Source organism: Grus americana, chromosome 4 (genome assembly GCF_028858705.1).
Source record: "Grus americana isolate bGruAme1 chromosome 4, bGruAme1.mat, whole genome shotgun sequence".
In the NCBI taxonomy this organism is placed as follows: domain Eukaryota; kingdom Metazoa; phylum Chordata; class Aves; order Gruiformes; family Gruidae; genus Grus; species Grus americana.
In genome coordinates this window covers 14,630,434-14,650,917 of record NC_072855.1, presented here as the reverse complement: position 1 = coordinate 14,650,917, position 20,484 = coordinate 14,630,434, and the positions used below count along the sequence as shown (strand labels likewise).

The following is a 20,484-nucleotide window of genomic DNA, read 5'->3' as shown; positions in this document are numbered from 1 at the left end:
CCTTTTTCTCTTTATTCTTGCAAATGTAATTTCTAAGCATTTCTTAATCTTGTTAAGTAATAAATTAAATTAAGATTCAGCTTGGCTACACATAACATTGCCATCAAATTTACAAATAAACTAGCCGGGTCACATTATTATGATGATTGAAATTTGCACTTCATTTTCAGCTAGAAACAACTCCAGCAAATAGCAAAGCCTACAACTTAACAAAACTACTGTATCTTTAGTTTTATTTTTAACCAAATCCTGCTTTGTTCAGAGCTTTTGCAGGAAAAGGCAGAATAACACAAGCAGGATATAGTTTGTGCCCCTACTTAGGAAAAAGCTGAGTAGATCTTGAAGGATTTATTGCATGCTGCTCAATGGAAGAGACAGTCGGCTTTTTTTTTTTTTTAATGAACTAATTATCCTCATAAGGATCTTAAATTCTCTAGTCAGTGGAAAGAAGCATGTACTTGCATTACTTGAGTAATATCCCTCTCTGCTGTTCTCTGGAGCCATCTACTTCTCTGCACTGATACAGTCCACTCAAAGGCTATGGACCACAAGTGGGTCATACGACACAAGAATATTTCCAAAATGGTCATTGAAATTTTTTTTAAGTAACTAAAAGAGTAAATTCAATTAAGTAATTAAAAGAGTAAATTCAAAGTATTTAGAAATACTAGTAAAGGAATTCTGTTCTTTTAGAAAGACTTGACCATGACACCTCCATCTTCTTCCATCTTAGATTTAGTGTCACTGACATTAAAAAATACTTTGAAAAAATCTACAGTCATGCAAGTTTGACTCTTCAGGCAAATGCTTAAGGATTGTAGGAATCTTTTTGCACATTAGCAGCCTTTATGCCTTTACATATATGAGTTTAAACGCTATCCAAGAATTTATTATTAAATAAACAAAATTATCTAGGGAGGAAGGGAGGGAGTGGAAAGGTCTGGCAGAAGGATGTGATGAACATCAGAGAATAGCTTTCTGATTAAAATTATGCAGCAAAAATTCAGAATCCTTTACATATCAAGTGCATTTTGGACTTGACTAAAGAAGTTCCTTTTTTAAAAAAAACCAAAAAAGTCTTTTAAAGTAATATTAAATTGCTCTCAAAGACATTCCCTGGCGATCTCAAAGCAGACAAACTGTCCCCTAGACATACCTCGGGAACACAACAGCAGCTGTTAGACCTCTCTCCTGGGTAAGCCAGCTCTCCTGCCTCCTGTCACATGCTTGACCAGATAGGTAGGCAGAAATAGGGTAACTTCATGCTTTTTCTTATATTTTAAACCCTGTGATAAATTAGTATAGTCAATATATGTTAGAGAAAAACAAACAAGAGACGTTTGAAAGCAGCCGTTTAAAAAAGTCCAGGTTTAGCATTGATCAGAGAGTTAGAGATCACACTACTTTAAACAATCTGATTATTGTGCCTGGTCCAAAAATCTACGTTTCTTAAAACTCTATGTGTCTAAAGTATTCAGAACTTCATGACTCACCATTGCTTCAAGAGTAGTTAAACTAAGACCTGCTTCCGTAAAATATTCTGCATTTGGATGAAACAATATTTTTTTGAGAGAAGTCCTGTCGTGAAAACCTCTTAAGCTTCTCAGGCCAAAATCAAGTCTCTGGTCCTGAAACAGAACCATTTAAATCAGCAAGGTTTCATCAGTGCAGCTCGGAGTAGAATTTGCCCATTAGCATGTTCAAAGCATTTACTCACTGCCAGAGTGCTGCCTTAATTCACTTTTGTGAATAAAGCTCAATTTCAACACTCAGAATCAATTTAATATTGTGGACAAATGAAATTATTTCAATAGTGATGTTAAAAAACAGAAAGCGCTAAGTAATTGCAGATGAAATATAACTAAATAAGGATGTTATTTATTTTTGAATCTTCCAAATGTTTGCTACATGTTTGTAGTAGAGCATATGGCCCCTTCTTGGCCCTAGGGATTACCAAGCTCTGCGTTGGTTGAACACAAATACTGGGAATCAGCTAAAGAGCACCAGTTCCAGCTGAAGAATGACATGGGACCTACCCCACAGAAGCAGAGGAAGAAGAAACAGGGTTCCTCTAGCTATCTTTATGAGGACTTAAAAGATGAAGTGGAATTTGTGGGCTTACCTAGTGAAATTAATTTTTTCTGATACCAGAATTAGCTGTAGAATTGGTCCAAGAATTGATTTGGAAGGAAGATTAAAGCTTTATTTGATTAGCTGGATGGCCCTCTTCATTCTACTTAAAATGGAACCAGCCTGAGAGACAACCAAGTGGTTAAAGCTGGTGTTTGCATGGAAGTAGGTGAGATCAAGCGACTGTGTTCAAGGAGAAAGATAGAAAATATAAGTGCCTAGAATGAATGTAAGAATTAATAGAGATGTGATAGCAGAGCATGACAAGCAGCTCTAGAGAGAGGCAGAGATTGCAGCAATGTGATCAGATGGTGACTCTTTTAAAAAACACTTAAAATCGAACAACTGTAATTGCTTTCAGGAGCACAGGAGTTCTCATGCGCAGCCTCGCTGATGGTTCATCTAACTCAGACTTCACCCGGTACTTCAGATGAAAGTTGCTTCACCTGATCTGGGTTTTGCAACAGGTAAAGCAGGCAATGGCTGTGTGTACCGCAAAATAGAACTGAAGATTGACGATGATGTGAAGCAACTCCTACAAGTACTCGGGTAATTTATCGAATGGTCTGCGTTTGCCATCTAGTGGTAGAAAGCCAAACATTTTGTTCGGAGGTGTGACAGCAGACCAGACAGCTGAGATCTTCTGTCTCAAGCAGACCTCTCCCATGCAGAAATATGACTGCTTCCAGGCAGATGGTGGTGGCAAGTGTGGTTAAAAGTGTAACTGCCCTCTTAGGAGCTAGGGGCAGAAATTTTGCAGCCTCTGACCCACCAGGCTTAGGACTAGATCATTAGTGAGGCTTATCCAGTAATTGATCTGTTGCTCCCTTTTAGTATTCTGGTCATTGCTCTAGTCTTTCAATCTTACAGGTGCAGATTCTGAGAATATTCAGGCATCCAGCTTTTCACTGCTTTCTGTAAGAATTCAGGCAACTAAATATCCTAAGGATTTGAGATTATGTTCTAAGAGCTTGTAAACCACACCAAGGGCCCTCCAGATTTCTAGAGGCATCAGCTATGCTTTACGGCATCCCTGTATGAACACAGATTATTATCTTCCAACCAGGAGACTGAAATACAAATAAATTAGCAGCTCATAGAAAAATTGTACAGGGAACATATACCATTCTGGCAACAGAACGTATACACCTAAATATAAGCTATAAGTTTTCTCTCTTAAAATATTTCGAGGATGTGTGAATAAAGAATTAAATAAAAGGATTAACTTTCCCAGTTATGTCATATAGTAAATACAAGACAAGGGGATGCATCAATAGAAATATATTTTATCAGAAGAAATTACATAGACCATGATACCTAACCATACATGTTATTTACCTGGATTTTTGCTATATAGTTAGGAAAATAATAATTATATATTGATTTTTTACCAGTATTCAGAAAGTTTAAAATAATTCCCACATCCCAATGACACAGCAAATGTTTTCAGGTTTTACTATAAAAACATAGCTAGGAATTAAGAGTTGGAGTTTTCATAGTATCTCTGTGATTCAGTAGCATCACTCAGTTTAGCTGTTCCTCGGATTTTCCCTCCTAAGTCATACAGGTTTTTTTTTTTTTAACCCCTTTCACAAACCACAATGAATGAAAACAAAGCAATACAAATTATATAGAGGACAAATTCCAGATGACTAAAACAAAGATTAATGAGATCTATTTAACTTTACTATGTAGGGTTAATCATATTAACACTAATATGATTCTGAAAAGTGTACCTATACAATAACACCACATATATCACAAAATATGTGGAAGAAAAATAATAAAAAAAAAAATTACATTCTATTAGCTATGGTCCCTTCTTTAAAAAAAATAAAAATTTAATCTATTTATTAAGCAGCTGTTGCTATGTTCACTCATTCATTCATCCACCCATTCAAATGTTATTTATTTAATTAGTTATTCAATCAATTGTTCACCGAGGGATCGTATATGATCTATGTTTTACAATTGACCTCAAAGAGTGAGGCAGCTGAATGCATCCGATAGAAAATAGAAAAAGGCATCGCAAGGTTCACAACAATTATCCAGGGTTCAAAGCCAAAAACTATTTCTTCTAGTCCATTGTCATATTCCGGGCGGCACCCGAATGCCGGTGGTATCCAAAGCTGCAAGGAAAGAACGCAAGGCCAATATTAATCTCCAGCGATAGGAGTGACTAGCCCTTAATGACTGTGACCCCATCGAACTGCAGTTTGGTTTCAGAAATCTCTAAGAAACCCCTCCCTGTTGGTACTGGGGCACACTGATGGAAGAGGGTTTCAGCTTCTGCTGCTGCTACAGTTTTTGTACTGTGACTAAAACAAGCCTAGGCTCCCAGATTCCATGTTTAAATAAACTTTGTTCCCCAAAGGCACATTCACTTATTCTTCCAGAAGAAGTAAAATTTACTTGCTACAAACTATAGAACCATGTAATTTTAGTATACTTATCTGGCTTGAAAGGTTGGGAAGCTTTTGGGTATTAACTTGTGAATTATGTTCAAAATGTCTTACCGAAAGATTGCATAGGAATAAAAATGCAGCGATGTTCTTCAGAATTCTCCTCTTGCTGTTAGTAACTGAGTTTCTACCGTAAAATGAGAAATCTGAGGCTGAATGCATGACCGAACTCTTATCCTGATTCGTTTCTTCTTTGGCATCACCACTACCACCACCATCATTTTCTCTCCCACAGATACTGCCCTTAAACAGGCAGGGTACCTCTCCATGGTCACGAGCAGCTCCGCCATTGTAAATCTCTTTGTACGAGGGGGTAAGTGATAAAGTGCTCCCCCGAGATATAGTCACTATTCGAAGAGTTTTAATATCGTCGTTCACCTTTTCCTGCTCCCGGTGTATGGATTCAATGATAAAGAGGTTCTGAATATATTTCTCAATAATAACCAGGACAGAGTAGGGCAGGTTATACCACGTGTATTTGGGATGAGCTTGGGCACAGATAATGGCAAGGATCGAGCCCCAGGAGAGGAGCCAGGACCCTGCAGCTGTGCCCACCAGCAGCTCTGCATCAAGTTTTCGAGCAGGATTTTTTGAATTATCCAACGATCTATCTTCTAGTCTGTAGATTAGAAGGGCAACAATTCCAGCTGTACACATGAGAGCCAATACAAAGATAGCATGCAAGTAAAACATAGTAAGCGCTAACTCGCTTTTGGTTTTCGAACGTCCAATCTGAATTAAATACACAACAACTATGGCTATTGTGCTAGTTAACACGATTAGTCCAAAAATCATTCCGACAGTTATGCCGTGGAATTTGAATGGAGTTTTGTGTTGCTGATGGCGTTCGACTTTGCGGCCAATGTTCTTCCACAAGACATAGAGCATCGTGGATGCTAGGATGTGGTACTCTATATTAAAGGGGTACAGGTAATATATTCCTTGAGAAAATATTGAACAGAGAGTTGTTGTTGTGCAATTGCATTGAGGTGCATGATCATCTAAAACTAAAGGAGAGGGAGAGATTAGTTATGTGCATTATAAGGTTTTCTTGTTTGAATCAATAAAACATAAATAAAATAATAGAACATAAAAGGTAAGATTTCAGTCAAACAACACATCACGCCACCCAGTTAGCCACATAAGAAAAGGTCTTGTCATTGAAATCATTAACCTAACAAAGCTTTTGCACATGCACTGAAGTATGATCTCTGACTTAACTACTCAGCCGCTGAGCAATAATCACATCATGAATGAATGCTGCACCAAAGCGCACCAAACTTCAGCACGGTCTTGGTAAAAATACTTTTTTATAACACAAAAATCCAGATCCCAAGGGCTTTCAGTCCTCAGCCCTTCAGCATAGAAGGCTTTTATAGAAACCCAGGGATCTGTGGATATCAGATCAAGAACAAGCTTACCAAGGAAAGGACTCAGTTCTACTCTCATTTTTATTACTTATTTACACTAGCGTGGTTTCTAATACCAGAAGTACTTTATTAAAAAGTTGTTTAAGTCTAGGAAAGAGATGAAGTAAACTGCAGGTATTTTCACTCAATGTCCCAGTATAGTTTTTGCCCTGGTTTCACCTGGGATAGAGTTAATTTTCTTGCTAGTAGCTGGTACAGTGCTGTGTTTTGGATTTGGGATGAGAATAAAGTTGATAACACACTGAAGTTCAGTTGTTGCTAGGTAGTTGTAGTGCCTACACCAAGTCAAGGACCTTTCAGCTTCCCATACTGCTCTGCCGGTGGGGAGGCTGGGGGTGCCCAAGAAGCTGGGAGCGCACAGCCAGGACAGCTGACCCGAACTGACCACAGGGATATTCCCTACCATATGATGTCATACTCAGTATATAAACTACAGAGAAAGCTGGCCGGGGAGCCGCTGCTCGGGGATAAACTGGGCATTGGTCGGTTGGTGGTGAGCAATTGTTTTTCATTTGCATCACTTTTGTCTTCCTTGGGTTTTATTTCTCTCTCTTTTTGTTATTTTCCTTTTCATTACAATTTGCTGTTGTTGTTTTATTTATTTTTTTTTAAACTGTTCTTATTTCAACCCACGAGTTTTCTTTTACTCTTCCAATTCTCTCCCCCATCTCACCGCGCGGGGGAGCAAGCGAGCGGCTGTGTGGGACTTAAACCACGACAAGTTTTAAGGTTAAAAAAAAATAATTAAAAATCAATTTTCTCCTTTTGAGAGGAACCTATGAAAACATTATCTCTCTGCTGTGCAATTATCTGCATTTTAAACCCCTAAGGCATCCTAATGAACAATTGTTCGTATTTGTAAAATAAATATATTTAAAGTGTATTTATAACCTATGAAAGTAATTTTAGAAACCAGAAACTTTCACGGCGGCAGAAAAAAAATCCTTATTTTCACAATGTGTTTATTTATAAATATATAAATATACATGCTGAAGAGCACATTTTAGATGCTGATCTTAGATTTGCACCTGAAAGTTTTTCTTTTGTTTTCTATAATTTTAGAAAAGGAGAAAGTTGGTATTGTTTTATCTCAAGCACACACTGGTAAGAGATGAAAAAAAAATTGCTTTTTGCGGTGGATTGTATGTTAATGCCAAACTTGTCTTGTGGATCACTACTTCACCCTCCCTTGTTTCAGATGCTGTTTCTGACCAGTCATAATTGTGTAACAATTCTGGCAGCAGAAAAATAGGAAATAATATGAGCAAACTGCTTCTATTTAACAAGGGGAAATATCAAGAAGAGCCACTAACTTGTGATTTGCCTGCTCTCTACTAATGCTCCATGATTACAAAATCTCTGAACTATCAGTTCAGCTACCTGATTATTATTATTGGAAACTAGATAGTTTCCATAGGTACATCAGCAGGTCAAGGGAAGTGATCCTGCCCCTCTGCTCGGCTCTTGTGAGACCCCACCTGGAGTACTGCGTCCAGCTCTGGGGGCCCCAGTACAGGAGAGACATGGAGCTGTTGGAGCGAGTCCAGAGGAGGGCCACGAAGCTGATCAGAGGGCTGGAGCACCTCTCCTGTGAGGACAGGCTGAGAGAGTTGGGATTGTTCAGCCTGGAGAAAAGAAGGCTCCAGGGAGATCTAATTGCGGCTTACCAGTACCTGAAGGGGCCTACAGGAAAGACGGTGAGGGACTGTTTATCAGGGAGTGTTGCGACAGGACAAGGGGTAATGGGTTTAAGCTGAAGGAGGGTTGATTTAGATGAGATGTTAGAAAGAAATTCTTTACTGTTAGAGTGGTGAGGTACTGGAACAGGTTGCCCAGAGAAGCTGTGGAGGCCCCATCCCTGGAAGTGTTCAAGGCCAGGTTGGATGGGGCTTTGGGCAACCTGGTCTAGTGGAGGGTGTCCCTGCCCATGGCAGGGGGGTTGGAACTAGATGATCTTTGAGGTCCCTTCCAACCCAAACCATTCTGTGATTCTATGATCTAAAGGGTAACACTTGCAGATGTAAAATTGTGGGCATAATTTTAGACACAGTTACATTGAAAATACTGTTTTACAGATTTTAAAATTAAGTTTTCACTTATTCACAGATTCACAGATTGGTAGGGGTTGGAAGGGACCTCTGGAGATCATCTAGTCCGACCCTCCTGCTAAAGCAGGATCACCTAGAGCAGGTCACACAGGATCACGTCCAGGTGGGTTTTGAATATCTCCAGAGAAGGAAACTCCACAACCTCCCTGGGCAGCCTGTGCCAGTGCTCGGTCACCCTCACACTGAAGAAGTTTTTCCTCATGTTCAGATGGAACTTCCCGTGCTCCAATTTGTGCCTGTTGCCCCCTGTCCTGTCATTGGGCACCAGTGAAAAGAGCCTGATCCCTTCCTCTTGACACCCCCTCTCTGTAGATATTTGTAAGTGTTGATGAGATCCCCTCTCAGTCTTCTCTTCTCCAGGCTCTATGTGAACTTGGGCAGAAATTATTTAAAATGCCTAAAATTTTTTAATTTATACAGACTATGAGTAGGCAAAAAAGAAATTAGTTCAGTCTTTGGCTTTGTAGATGCAAAATCAGGATGTTTTAGGATACGGGCACTATTGAATTCACTGGGTGGGAAAACATGAATTTTCCTCTTCAGAAGCTGTCTTTTCCCTTGTGAACATGAAATTTATCAGCTGTGCCAATAAATTTTCACAGGAAGAAAATTCTTTATAGCTGCTGAGAACTTTTGTTTTCTCTTTAAAGTTACACACTCCTAATTTTCCTACACTTCAGTGGCGTTTGAAAGCGGAAGGCATCCCCAGCAGTTATACTCAATGTTTGTTGACTATAACTTGCGTCATCTTACCAATGGAGAAAATGGTTCGTTACAAAAAAAGAACCACCCAGAGCAAAATCCTTGTCTTGTAAAGCAGCACGAATGGATAACCCCTATCCCTCTGAGCCATTCCACTGAATCCCATAGGACTACACGCCACATGTAACCACTCTCCTGGGAAGGATCTGCGGGACTATGCACGCTTGTTTTGCTATGAATAACTTACAAAATAGTAAACTCTGTTTTTAACACTGCTATGTTCAATTTACTTCTGTGATTTACTAATAAAGAGGTTCCTCAGTGATGTTATTCCTCAAATAAAATGTTTTCTTAAATCTGCTTGTTTGGAACTTCCAGAATTTATTTTTCTTCTGGACCTCATCCAAAGGGGAGATGAGTAAACAGAAAACTATGGCCTGAATCACATCTATGATAATGATCATACAAGATTTTAGTTATGATCTGAACTGATTATGTATCAGCTCATTACCATTTGCCCGGGAATGACTATGCTGACGTAGTCACGATTGACCCAGCTCCATCCTACGGTGACACAGTATGTTGTATGAGAGCGTGTTAGAGCAGAAATTCCAAAATGTACCAACCCTTTCACTTACCTATTGTAATGTTCCCAAAACCGAGCGTGATTAGTCTTTCCTTATGTTCATTCAGTTGATGTTTTGACTCTGTTAACACTCCATTTGTCCACAGGAGTAAATTTGTAAACACGGAATGGATAACCCCAAACCTACAAAATAAGGTAATTATTGAAGGAATCTGCACCGAGTATACGTCCATATATGTTAAATAAAATGGATTAGCTTTCTGTAGACATGCTATGTGGCACTATTTAGCTGTCAGCACAGGGAAAATAAAATCATAACCGATCTCTCTAAAAATGTTCCTCAGCGGAGCACAATGAATGTTAGACTTCCAAAATTATATAGAGTCACAATGGCTTAATGTATTAAACCATTAATGGCATGCTGTTGTTACTTGTAATGCTTCCTTATGTGATGGTTGCTATTCTTTGGGCTGGACAAGCTTCACGTTAATGACAGTGATTGAACAGTCTGAACAGGGTTAATTGTTTTGCAAGCTGTGTTTCACAGCCTTCTGCAGTGCTCCTTCGTACTCACTGTGGCTGGTCTTTTTTGCAGAGATACCACCGCCTTCTCTAACTTCTAGTCCATGCATTATTGTCTTCTGGAGAGAGCTGAAGCCAAGAGAGGGCTTTATCCCATTCAGACTACTGGTACAGTAAGGGTAGGTCTCCCAGTGTTTTTGAGATTCCTGTTTTTTGACAAGCCAGGCATTTTCCTCCTACACCTGAGGCTGGTAATGTTCCTTCACCAAGAAACAGTTCTTTATTACTGCACTGTTCTCACTGATAGACTTGCAGTTAGGGATTTTTAAAATTTTACTCATGATTTCACCAGCTGACATTGCAAGCCTTATGCGATCACTCTCCTCATTGGCACAAGGCTTGAACACTTACCCAAGAGAGCAAAACAAAAGAAGAACTTTCTCCATAAATGACATTTCTGAGTAAATTTCTTTTACTTCCTATAGAAACTGGCCAGCTCATTGACAATTGGAGATGAGTATTTTAAAAGTAAGCATGTTTGTTTATTTACGTTCCATGTCCAGATAGAGCAATCTACATTACTCCACCTTCTCACAAAACCAAAACTACATTGCAACTGGCTCTGCTGCCTCAAAGACTAGTCCTCAGTTCTATAAGAAATGTACGTATTCAGCTGTTCAGAGGACACATCAGTTACACTGCGAGAACCAAGTTCTGGTGTCAGAAATGTGCACAACCCTTACTGATTTGGGTATACGGGATACCACTGGGGAGGTTGTATTTCCCAGTGAATTTGCACATCTGCATCTAGTTCCAAAAGGTGCTTTCCATAAAAATCAATACAAAATACCTCAGATATATTGCACCGACTGCAGCTTGCTGATGCAGATTCTCTTTCAGTAGCTAAATAAAGAAAACATACATGATGCTTCCTTCCTTGGAAAAAAAAGCAAGTGACACTGTGGTATCATACATTGCCCATTTCCCACTCTCATGATGAAAATATACTTAGTCTGTGACTAGGGTATATTATAAGATATAAGCACAGTTTAAATAAAAAAACCCCAATAATTCAGACTAACAATTACACTCTCATTTGGATAAATGGAGTTACTTTTTATTTATATTAACAGAATTAAAAGGAGAACCAAAATCTCTACTTTTTCAGTGTCTCTCACACAGGAAAACTGTAGGTATTAAAGCACTCTGCAGACCTACACCTATTAGCATTCCAGATGAGGATTTGATCCACTTTACCTTTCAAGTGTTTTGAAAGACTGGATAATATCCTTTGCATGACACCAAAGAAAGTACACCTAAATGAAAGGAATACAGAGAGATGTCATTACACTAGCGAGCATGGATGACACTCAGAAAGGAAAGTGCATCTGTAGACCGAAACACTGATGATTAAATCCTCTGATGATTTAAACTGAGGTAGCTCCATCTCCACACATGTGAAATAACTTATGATTTCCTCTGATGTTCACCCAGAACCTCTCTGGCATGAAGAACATGAGATTTCTTATATGCAAAGTCAGTGGCTTAACAGTGGGAAGTCTCAGTATGATTCACCAAAACATATCTTGCATCTGTATCTGGAAAGGCTTTTATTTCAAAGGAAATAAAGCTACCAGCTGTGGACAGCAGTACGATTGCTGCAGGCTGTGGTGATGCTAAGTTTGAATAATTTATTAAATACATGAAATTCTATGGAGGGAGAGAGATAAATGAAAGGATGCCAGTCTTGATAATAAAACAAACAGACATGCAGAAAGCAAGAGAAAAGGTTGTAGGTTGTACTATCAGTCTGAGAGACAACCGCATTAAGAACAGGCAGTTGCACTCCAGGACAGTGCAGAAAGCTCAGCTGGAGAATGAGAGAGATAACAGTACTGCGTTAGCAAGTAAAGGGGAAAGCAGCATAAAAAGTGGGAATCTCTGTTTGTGGGAGGATAACGGAGACCTCGGGATAGAGATTATTGCTGATACAAAACCAGTTCCAAGTGCTCACAAGTGCAAGGAGAACAATACCAATATTCCTCAGGGATGTTAGGGTGAAACTGGGAGTCCTGTTTACTCAGAATAGCTCCTAGGATACTGGACTTGACAGGAGAGAAACGGTCCCAAAGGTTTCTCTTAGAAACCTGCCTGGTTTGGTGTTCTGGTCTGAAAAGTGCAAAGAACTTTAGGTTCTTCTTCAGCAATTACAGTAACTGGAAGTCCATTTTACCACCGTGCCCATTAATGTAGGCACCCTACACCACAGCTCGTGTTCTCAGACACATTCAGTATCTGATTTTTGAAAAAGCTAGGAAAATGCAGTTCTCCGTGGGCTGCCTACACCACCCAGCAATAACATGTTCATTCTACCCTCTAATGAAGCATTTATCAAAAGGAGGTGTGACCACTGTAAAACCCCAGATGTAGATACTACATCATGGAGGTTTCAACTGAAATCAAACAAATTGAAATTAGCACCTTAGTCTCATCTAACGCCATGTTCAATTTCCCATTCTGAGAAATATGCAGTAAAATTTAGCAGCAGATGTAAAAGCATTCTTCAAAATTAAAAAAAAAAAAAGTTTTGAAGATCTGTTCAGACATTAGAGTCAAGAAAGTGTGGGGGGGAAATAGGAAGAGAAAAGTCAGTAAGGTAAAGAAATAGCATAAAATCCAATTTTTGCTCACAGACTACTCATTGCCTCAAAGAGACTTTGCCTGTGAAAGAACGTAATGCACAGCCTGTCTTGGAAGGGCAGGTACGTGTTAGTTCGTTGCTTGCACAGATGCAATATGTACATATTTATTAATTTAATGGCACATATCAGGAGGCCTCATTAGAGTAAAATACAACAGAATCTGACACACATTCTGTAGAAAACAAATCCTTAGGTTTTTAGATGACACATAATTAGGAATGCTGTCTGCTGTAATTTCATCCTGCGTTTCAAGGACATGACAAGATTTGTCTCAGGTAAGAGGTATCTGGTAAATTACTTTTTAACTTTTTCTTTGATTGCTCAGCCTAACATTCTAGATGTCATTATTTTAAGCTAAATAGATGATAAATTCACAACACTGGGTGATGTAAAATTTAAATTAGAATTCTTCTTCCCTTTGTTCAGCGTTGTTATACACCGTTTCTTCCACACTCTACAGTAGCTGGAATCTTGTCAGCTCGGGGTCACTGGATGCAATGAAGAATGCTACATGCAGCTCAGCGGGGAAAAAAGGCTTCATTCCTTTGGTTTGTTTTTCGGAGGCAAAGCAAAGAAGTTTTGAGACACAGAGAGTGGATATTACAAGAATGTGAAATTAAGATTACTTCAACCAAACCAGAATTTCACCCTCAGAGAAAAAGATAGAAGAGGTCAGAGTTACTGCTTAAATTTCAGTGCTTTTTCTGTTACAGAAAGCAGAAAAATGCAGGTCGTTCCAATGCTCATTTACATGCAACCACAACTGTTAGGGAATTCTTTCTTTTCTTTCTGAATGACCTAATCATCTTAGAAAGTGCATTAAATGACCCGGCTATAACTGAGTATCTTAGCTGAGTGGCTTTTTCTTTCCTCCTTTCCTACAAATCTGCTGACAGGGGCTCAGGGGAATTAATGTGATAAACAATCAGCTATGGAATATCACCATGTAATATAGATCCAAAGCCTCACGATAGTGTAAAATTCACTGATGATGATAAGATAAAAGGTATTTTTGGTAAGAAATACAGATATAAAACTACAACCAGTGACTTTTACCTGTAAGATGGTGTGCATGGCATGTGTAACAGGAAAAATGCCTTCAGTTGGTGATAAACAGTTTGAAAAATCAATATAATATCCAATTTTAAAAGAGTCCAGAATTAAAGTAATCACTGCAAATAATGTAATCCCACCTGCAAATGAAAAAGACATTAGAAAATGTCAATGTACAGTTATAGTGTCTGGAGACAATCTGTATCGATATGCTAAAATCTGTTTAGGGAAATAAAAGTTGATCGACGTTCATGAAGATAATTGACTCAATGAAGTAAGTCCCTCTAATTTGTGAAAGCCTCTGCCCAATATATTATAAAGGAACATCACCGTACATGCCTTGCACGGTCGGTGCAGAGGAGCCAGACCAGCAATGGCTGGGGCCTGGAGACACTCGGCACCTTGCAGATGGCTCCCAGCTCCTTGCACGGTAAGCCTCTCAAGTAACGGTAGCACTGAAGTGGCCATACAGTGCATGAATTAATGCTCTATACAGCCACACAGCAAACTACACAATTCCAGGGAGATGAACAATCATGTTACAGTCTCCTGGCCCAAGAGCTCGACAGTGGGAAGTAACACAATCACTTGGTATGCCTTCCCCGTGGTTCAGGAGGTTACGCTTTAACTCAAGAGACCAAAACTACAACGAGCTGTATGGTTTGTTCTCCTAGAAAGGAACCAAAGATTTCATTTCCGTATCTATTATTTTCACACACACACAAAACTCTAACATGTTTCTCTAAAGATGTATTTCATATCCTGAAGAACTTTCAAAATACATGTTTCCCCTTGTTTAATATGTTTTTTTCTTTCAGGAGTGTAAACGTTTGTTACAAACTTATTCTGGAAAGCTGTATGGTAACACAACGTATGTTATTAATTATTGGGTTTGTACCTGTATGACAAAACACAACTGGCAATAGAATTACTGAACCAAACTCTAAAGTCTTCATTTGCTTGTTTTTTTTTTTTCTCCCTAAGGTTTTATTCAAACAAGCTCCCACTGGATTTAATTTGGGCTTATTTGAATTAAGACTAGATAAAAATCTATCCATGGACCTTAACTGGACCTTAAGATGTAGATCAGCATCAGTATCTTAATCTTTTTTGTAACTCCTCACATAGTAAATAACATCACTAGTGTTGACTTTGATGAATATTTATCTTTTATAAGAGACCACAACCTAATTTCCTTATGAGCACCACATGTTCCACTTGTGTTAATAAAATGTAACACTACTTTGACAATTTAATTAGCAATACATTTATTATTAAAGTTGCATTGATAAAAAATAAGTATTAATGATAAAAATACAATGTATTTTTGTTTATTATTTCATCCATCCTTTAAAATTAAACAAAAATGGACTTCAGATTTTTTTTTTAACCACAAGGGTATGAATTCCAGTAGGATTTTATGTTTCTGTTTTACAATCTCTCTATGATAAAAACAATGTCAGATTACTAATGGAGTGTAATTTCTTCCAAGAGTTAGAAACTTTTGCTTTCGTATTTCAAAATCTAAACCCTCAGCTCTGCACTGCATACATGTGTATAACCCCTTACATTTTTTTTATTTATGCTTATTATGTCAGCTCATTTGTATTATTTCTAACACATGTAACAGGACTGGAGCCCACATTTAAATAGATGTGCCATTTTCATTATGTATAAAAGTAAATGGCATCACAAAATGCAAAATTCTAGGCTACTCTTGAGATCAAATTATATGTTTCCTTCCTTATTTAAAGAATTTAAATTATTCTAAAATAAATTAGAATTGTTAATTCTTCTGAAATAACTTTACTTGAGGTAATTGGACCTGCTCTGAGCAAGGTGTTGGACTAGATGACCTCCAGAGGTCCCTTCCTACTTAAATTATTCTATAATTGATTCTGTGATTCATGGTTTATTTAGGAAGTATGCAGGAAACTCAGCCTGTTCCACTCTTTGTTCGAAAGATGTCGATCTTAGGGACTTAACATGTATTACAATTGTTTCAGTTGGAAGGAAAATGCTACCTTTTGAAGCAAAAAGATTATAAAAATCTTCCACAATTACTCTACAGTGAATTGTTGTGCATATGTTGAATTTACAGAGTATTTTCAAAAGGTATTTCATTCCCCAGTTCTAACACCAGTAAGGTAATTTCCCAGTAAATTCATGGTGAAGGATCAAGCCCTGAGGAACTGCTTTAGTGAAGTAGTAATGTCAGAGCAAAATGGATGGAAAATGTATTTTATAATGTGAAAGTTCGGCATCCTTGCTTCCCTCACTCATGAGAGTGGCTCGGCAGAATAGGATCTCAAGGGACTTGCTAACTAGAAGAAAGGGGAAGAGGGAAGGCAAAGCAAGGCAAGGCAAGGGCCTCAGGTTTAAATTCACAAAAATGAAAAGCAAGCACATCTTAGATTAGTGATCTGTCTCCTGCACCATATGTGCATCTTGTCTTTACAGGGATGACCTGTACTGCAGTTCCACTCTGTCTTGCTTCCATTTCACAAGGTCAGTATTTCAGTTGTATAGTTTTATAGTTTTACATCAATGTCCAGCAGACCATTGAGGGGGGAAAAATTAATGTTAAAAAAAAAACTCAAAACAACCCCACCCAAAAAAACCCATGAAGTTTCTTTCACATTGAGTATTTTGGTTTATGCCTTAGTATCTCTCTTCACATTTCCTTTACCTTCATCAGAGATTAGGTGCTCTTCAATCTGTTCCCACCAAAATCAATAGCTTTGCCATTGTCCTCCAGAACAGATTAGAAGACTTTATATGACTCATTTCTTTTAATGTTCAATTATTGCATTTATTCAAATGATATCACTGAGGTGACCACACTGTAAGCATACAGAAATTGTCCAACATGCATATTCAGGGGACTTCAAAAGAGAATGATTGTACTAATTTGCTTAGGCAAAAAGCAAAGCACAACTATAATGACCATACATATGGTATGCTAATGGTTTCCATGTTAACTTTTCCTGGTGAAAACTTCAGTGTTATGTACTGATACTAAATACTAGATATACATCAGTAACTATAAAGAAGGAAGATAATTCCACTGTTATGCGATTTCTATTTGAAAGTTAAAGAAACATGAAATGATTGCAATTGAGCACTGCATTATTAACAAAAATGGGATTTTTTTTCAAATGTTCATTGAAACCTGTATATCTTAGGGGATCAAGAATAGGATTTTCAGTATTGCTAAGTGCTGGCTTAATTATTTCTATTAACCATCAAGAAGAAAAAAAACCATAATGATACAGTTGCGAAAATGCTACTCTAAACTTAAAATAGTCTTCAAATAATAGACAATTTAATGCAAGTAGTAAAAAGATACAAGTTGAAGTCTGGCAAGAGCTTTGTAAGTTGACTAGCTGTCAATTCTTTAAACAGAAGCTGTGCTGCTGGAGAACGTGCTAAAATAAAGCCATTCATGAAGCCAATTGATTTTCATTTTGAGTTCTCTGACTCACTTGGCTGAACTTCCAAATAACGGTCAGAGAGCTTTTCCTACCAGGAGAGTGTCCTCAGGGGAATAACATTTGGGATAAGTCAAGGAAAGGACTTCCCAAGCTTTCCTGGGATTATCTGGGTCAGGATAACTGTACCTTACTAAAGACAAAGCTCTCCCTGAAATTTTTCCCACATTCAGACTAGGAGCAGTTCTTGGTCTACCCCACAAGTGGGAAGACAACTGTGCCCTAGGGTTCACACAGTTGACATTTTGGTGTGAAAAGGCTCAAGGAAACCTTCCTGTGAGCAATTCTTGTAAACTGACCATCCATCCTCCTGGTATTGCTAACCATGTACAAGGACTCAGAGCAGGTTTTTAAGTCATTCTTTTTCAACATTTGTCATAGCAAAATGCTCTAAGTAAACAGCTACCACCACTTTTACTAAAATTATATTCACAGTTTGAAGGGAATCATGAAAATATACTCATTTTATACTGCTTAATCCAAGGACATTTGCTCTCACAATGACAGCAAGGAGATATTCTTCAAAAGCAGCTGATAGAGCTAGTAAAAAAATTGCAGAGAGCTCTCTGAGGAAAGACTTGATGAAAATTTGTCCTCCCTCCCCTCCTCCTTTTTGGACTTTTAGTCTTTCAGATAAAAGATTTCTATGACAAAACCATTGATGCAGAGGAGGGCAAGGGGGATCTTGGCAGAGGAATTGCCATCTGAGTTTTTCCTTAGCTCAAATAAGTTTTCTTTTACCAACAGAAGATAAAGGAGTTGTACAGGCTTGTTGTAACTACAAGAAACTCCTAAGAATAGGAAAGTGTAGGTCTTTCCCTAAGGGCGAATTTGTTGAATTGCAGCCTAGACATCCAAGAGAAGCCGTGGAAGCCGCACCACTTGAGAAGCAAGTACAAAGAGCCATCCTGTGCTGGTAAAAGAAATGGGTAAGGTAACCCAGTAGTTCATTCCAGTATCTTATTTCCAAGTTTCTGTGACTCCTTATATCCTGTAGGACAAATGAAATACTGTGAACGCTGTGCCAAAAGAAAAAGGGCAGGGGGTCCTGCTGTACTTACCCATGTTAAGCAGTACTTATTCCATATTTAGGAGGGGAAAGCTACTCTCTGAGTAACAAAAGCATAGCTTGGTCCAAAATAGGATCAAATTAAGCCTTCCATTAATGAATTTCAGGAGGTTGTAAGCCACATAAGCTAATAAATGAAAAATGCCTGAGACCTGAATATTGGTTTGGAAAACAGTAAATAATCAAGAACAATTCAACAGTTGGTACACAAACTCCATACATTTCAGGAAAGAGTCTACAGACCACAGCTGTAAGATATTAGACATTAAAAAAAAAGATTTTCCAGAGCAATTCATGCAGCACAATTGTTAACAGTTGCAAAGACAATAAAAGACACACAAGTGCTGAGGCTGAGAACAAACTACACATCCACTTTTTGAAAAGTAAACCTTTCTTTTCAAAATAATCAGGTTTTAGATGTTCTTGCGATTTTCATTTAGGCATTTCATTACCTGCTGTGATAAATAACTGTCGTCTCATTGCTAGTAGGTAGGAAGTATTTTATGGAAAAGCTGTCTCATAGCACTCCATTTAACAGACTCACTTCCCAACCTATGATTTACAGTGCCAAGACTGGAAAAGAGATCAGTAAAACTGGGCTTGCCTATTACTCTACATAGTGCTGATGTGGGTTGTTTCTTTTTCTTGGGACCCAGAAACTCAGCACTCCTGTCCCTCTGACCCTGTGACATGCTCCCCCAACCACCTCCTCTCAATAAACCTTTATATCCTTACTCCAATACACACCAGACTCCGCAGATAAGGGCCATCACATCCCACCACTACCCTTGCAAACTTGTATATTTTTCCTACAAGCTAATGCCAGCTTTAGCTTCCTTGCTTAGATGTTTTATGTACAAATCTACAAACTGATCTGGCCAGGGATTTTGTCGTCTTCTGTCTAACTCCAGATGTTTCTAAGGCATCATATATAAATGGGTATAGAGAGCACTTGAGGACCTTTCTGACCGGTACCAGCCTAAAGCAAGTTGCATTATATTGTCTGGAACAGGTCATAATTCCTCCAAGAGAGTTGCATGACACCAACAAAATTGCCTTTTCCGTTAGCTATATTTTATTTTTCAAGTGTCACCAAACCAAGCCTGGTAAGGGAAAAAAGGCACCGGAGCTTTCAGCACTGTAAATGGCAGGTTGGAAAGTGAGGACGTTTAGCAAACAGCTTTCCCATACAATCTCCTAGTACGTTCAGCTTATGCATATATTGACTTTAGAGTGCACTGCATGTGCGTTAATCCTGAATACCAGATGCCTCCTGGTAGGGATGGAGAGGGTAACAAAGTGGTAGCAGAAACAGGCGATGGCACGGACGTCCCATGCGCGGTACCACCCTGTGTGCCACCGGCCAGTACTTACACTTCAGCCAGCGGGCCCCGGCGTGCGTGTCCTTGTCCCGGATCAGCCTCCTCTGCGTGCAGCTCCTGCAGAGGTACCACAGCATCCACAGCAGCTGGATGAGCATCAGCGTGATGAGATAGGAGAGCAGGTGGCTCTTGCTGATGCCCACGGCATGCACAGCCCAGGCGAAGGTGAGCAGCAGCCCGGCCAGGAAGAGGTTGATGCCGTACTGGCTGCTGAGGATCTCGGCGTTTTTCTGCGGGTAGCTGCCGCCCACGGCGGGGCAACCGGCGGCTTTCTCCATCTCCCCCGCCGCCGGCCAGGTGCTGCAAGCAGGCGGCCCCGCCGCCCCCGGGTAGCCCCGAGGCCGTCGGCTGGCCCGTCCCCCATCGGCGGCCGGGGGCGGAGCGGGGCCGCCGGCCCTCGCCGTGCCTCCCCGCAAGCGCTGCCCCCCGGGCGGGGGCCTCCGGGGGGGTCCCGGGCTGCGGAGGGGTGGGAGCCCCGGGCTCCCCGAGGGGAAGGTAGGCTGCCTCGGGGCGGGGGGAAGGCTGCGGAGGTGTGGCGGGGCAGGTGGGTCTTGCTTTAGACTCAGCCAAGAGCTGGGGTCGAGATTAGGGGTAGGGGAGAAAGGGGTCGGCGGAAGATCAGCCGGCGGGTGGTCACGTCTCTTTGCGGACGGCTCCCTGCGGGCTGGCAGCCGTGGGCTTACGTCTGTGCTGACAGAGACGTGTACGGCCTTACGCGTTCCCTAGACAGGGAGACGGGAAAGAGAGGGAGCGGTGAACAAAACACCCCTGGCCGTTAACGGCTGGCTGGACAGCCGAGGGACAGCCAGCATGCGGGGGCTGCTCAGAGGCAGCGGGGCCGGGCCGC

General features: G+C 39.8%; 1 protein-coding gene across 1 annotated transcript; it reads right to left on the bottom strand.

Moving 5' to 3' along the window:
• Window positions 1-4,088: 4,088 nt before the first annotated feature.
• Window positions 4,089-19,915, bottom strand: OTOP1 (otopetrin 1). The gene is made up of 6 exons (XM_054825075.1): window positions 19,630-19,915; window positions 13,699-13,835; window positions 11,198-11,256; window positions 9,471-9,601; window positions 4,647-5,599; window positions 4,089-4,259 (listed from the first exon to the last, which is right to left on the bottom strand). Exons 1-6 carry the CDS (start codon window positions 19,913-19,915, stop codon window positions 4,089-4,091), a joined length of 1,737 nt encoding a protein of 578 aa, XP_054681050.1.
• Window positions 19,916-20,484: the final 569 nt, after the last annotated feature.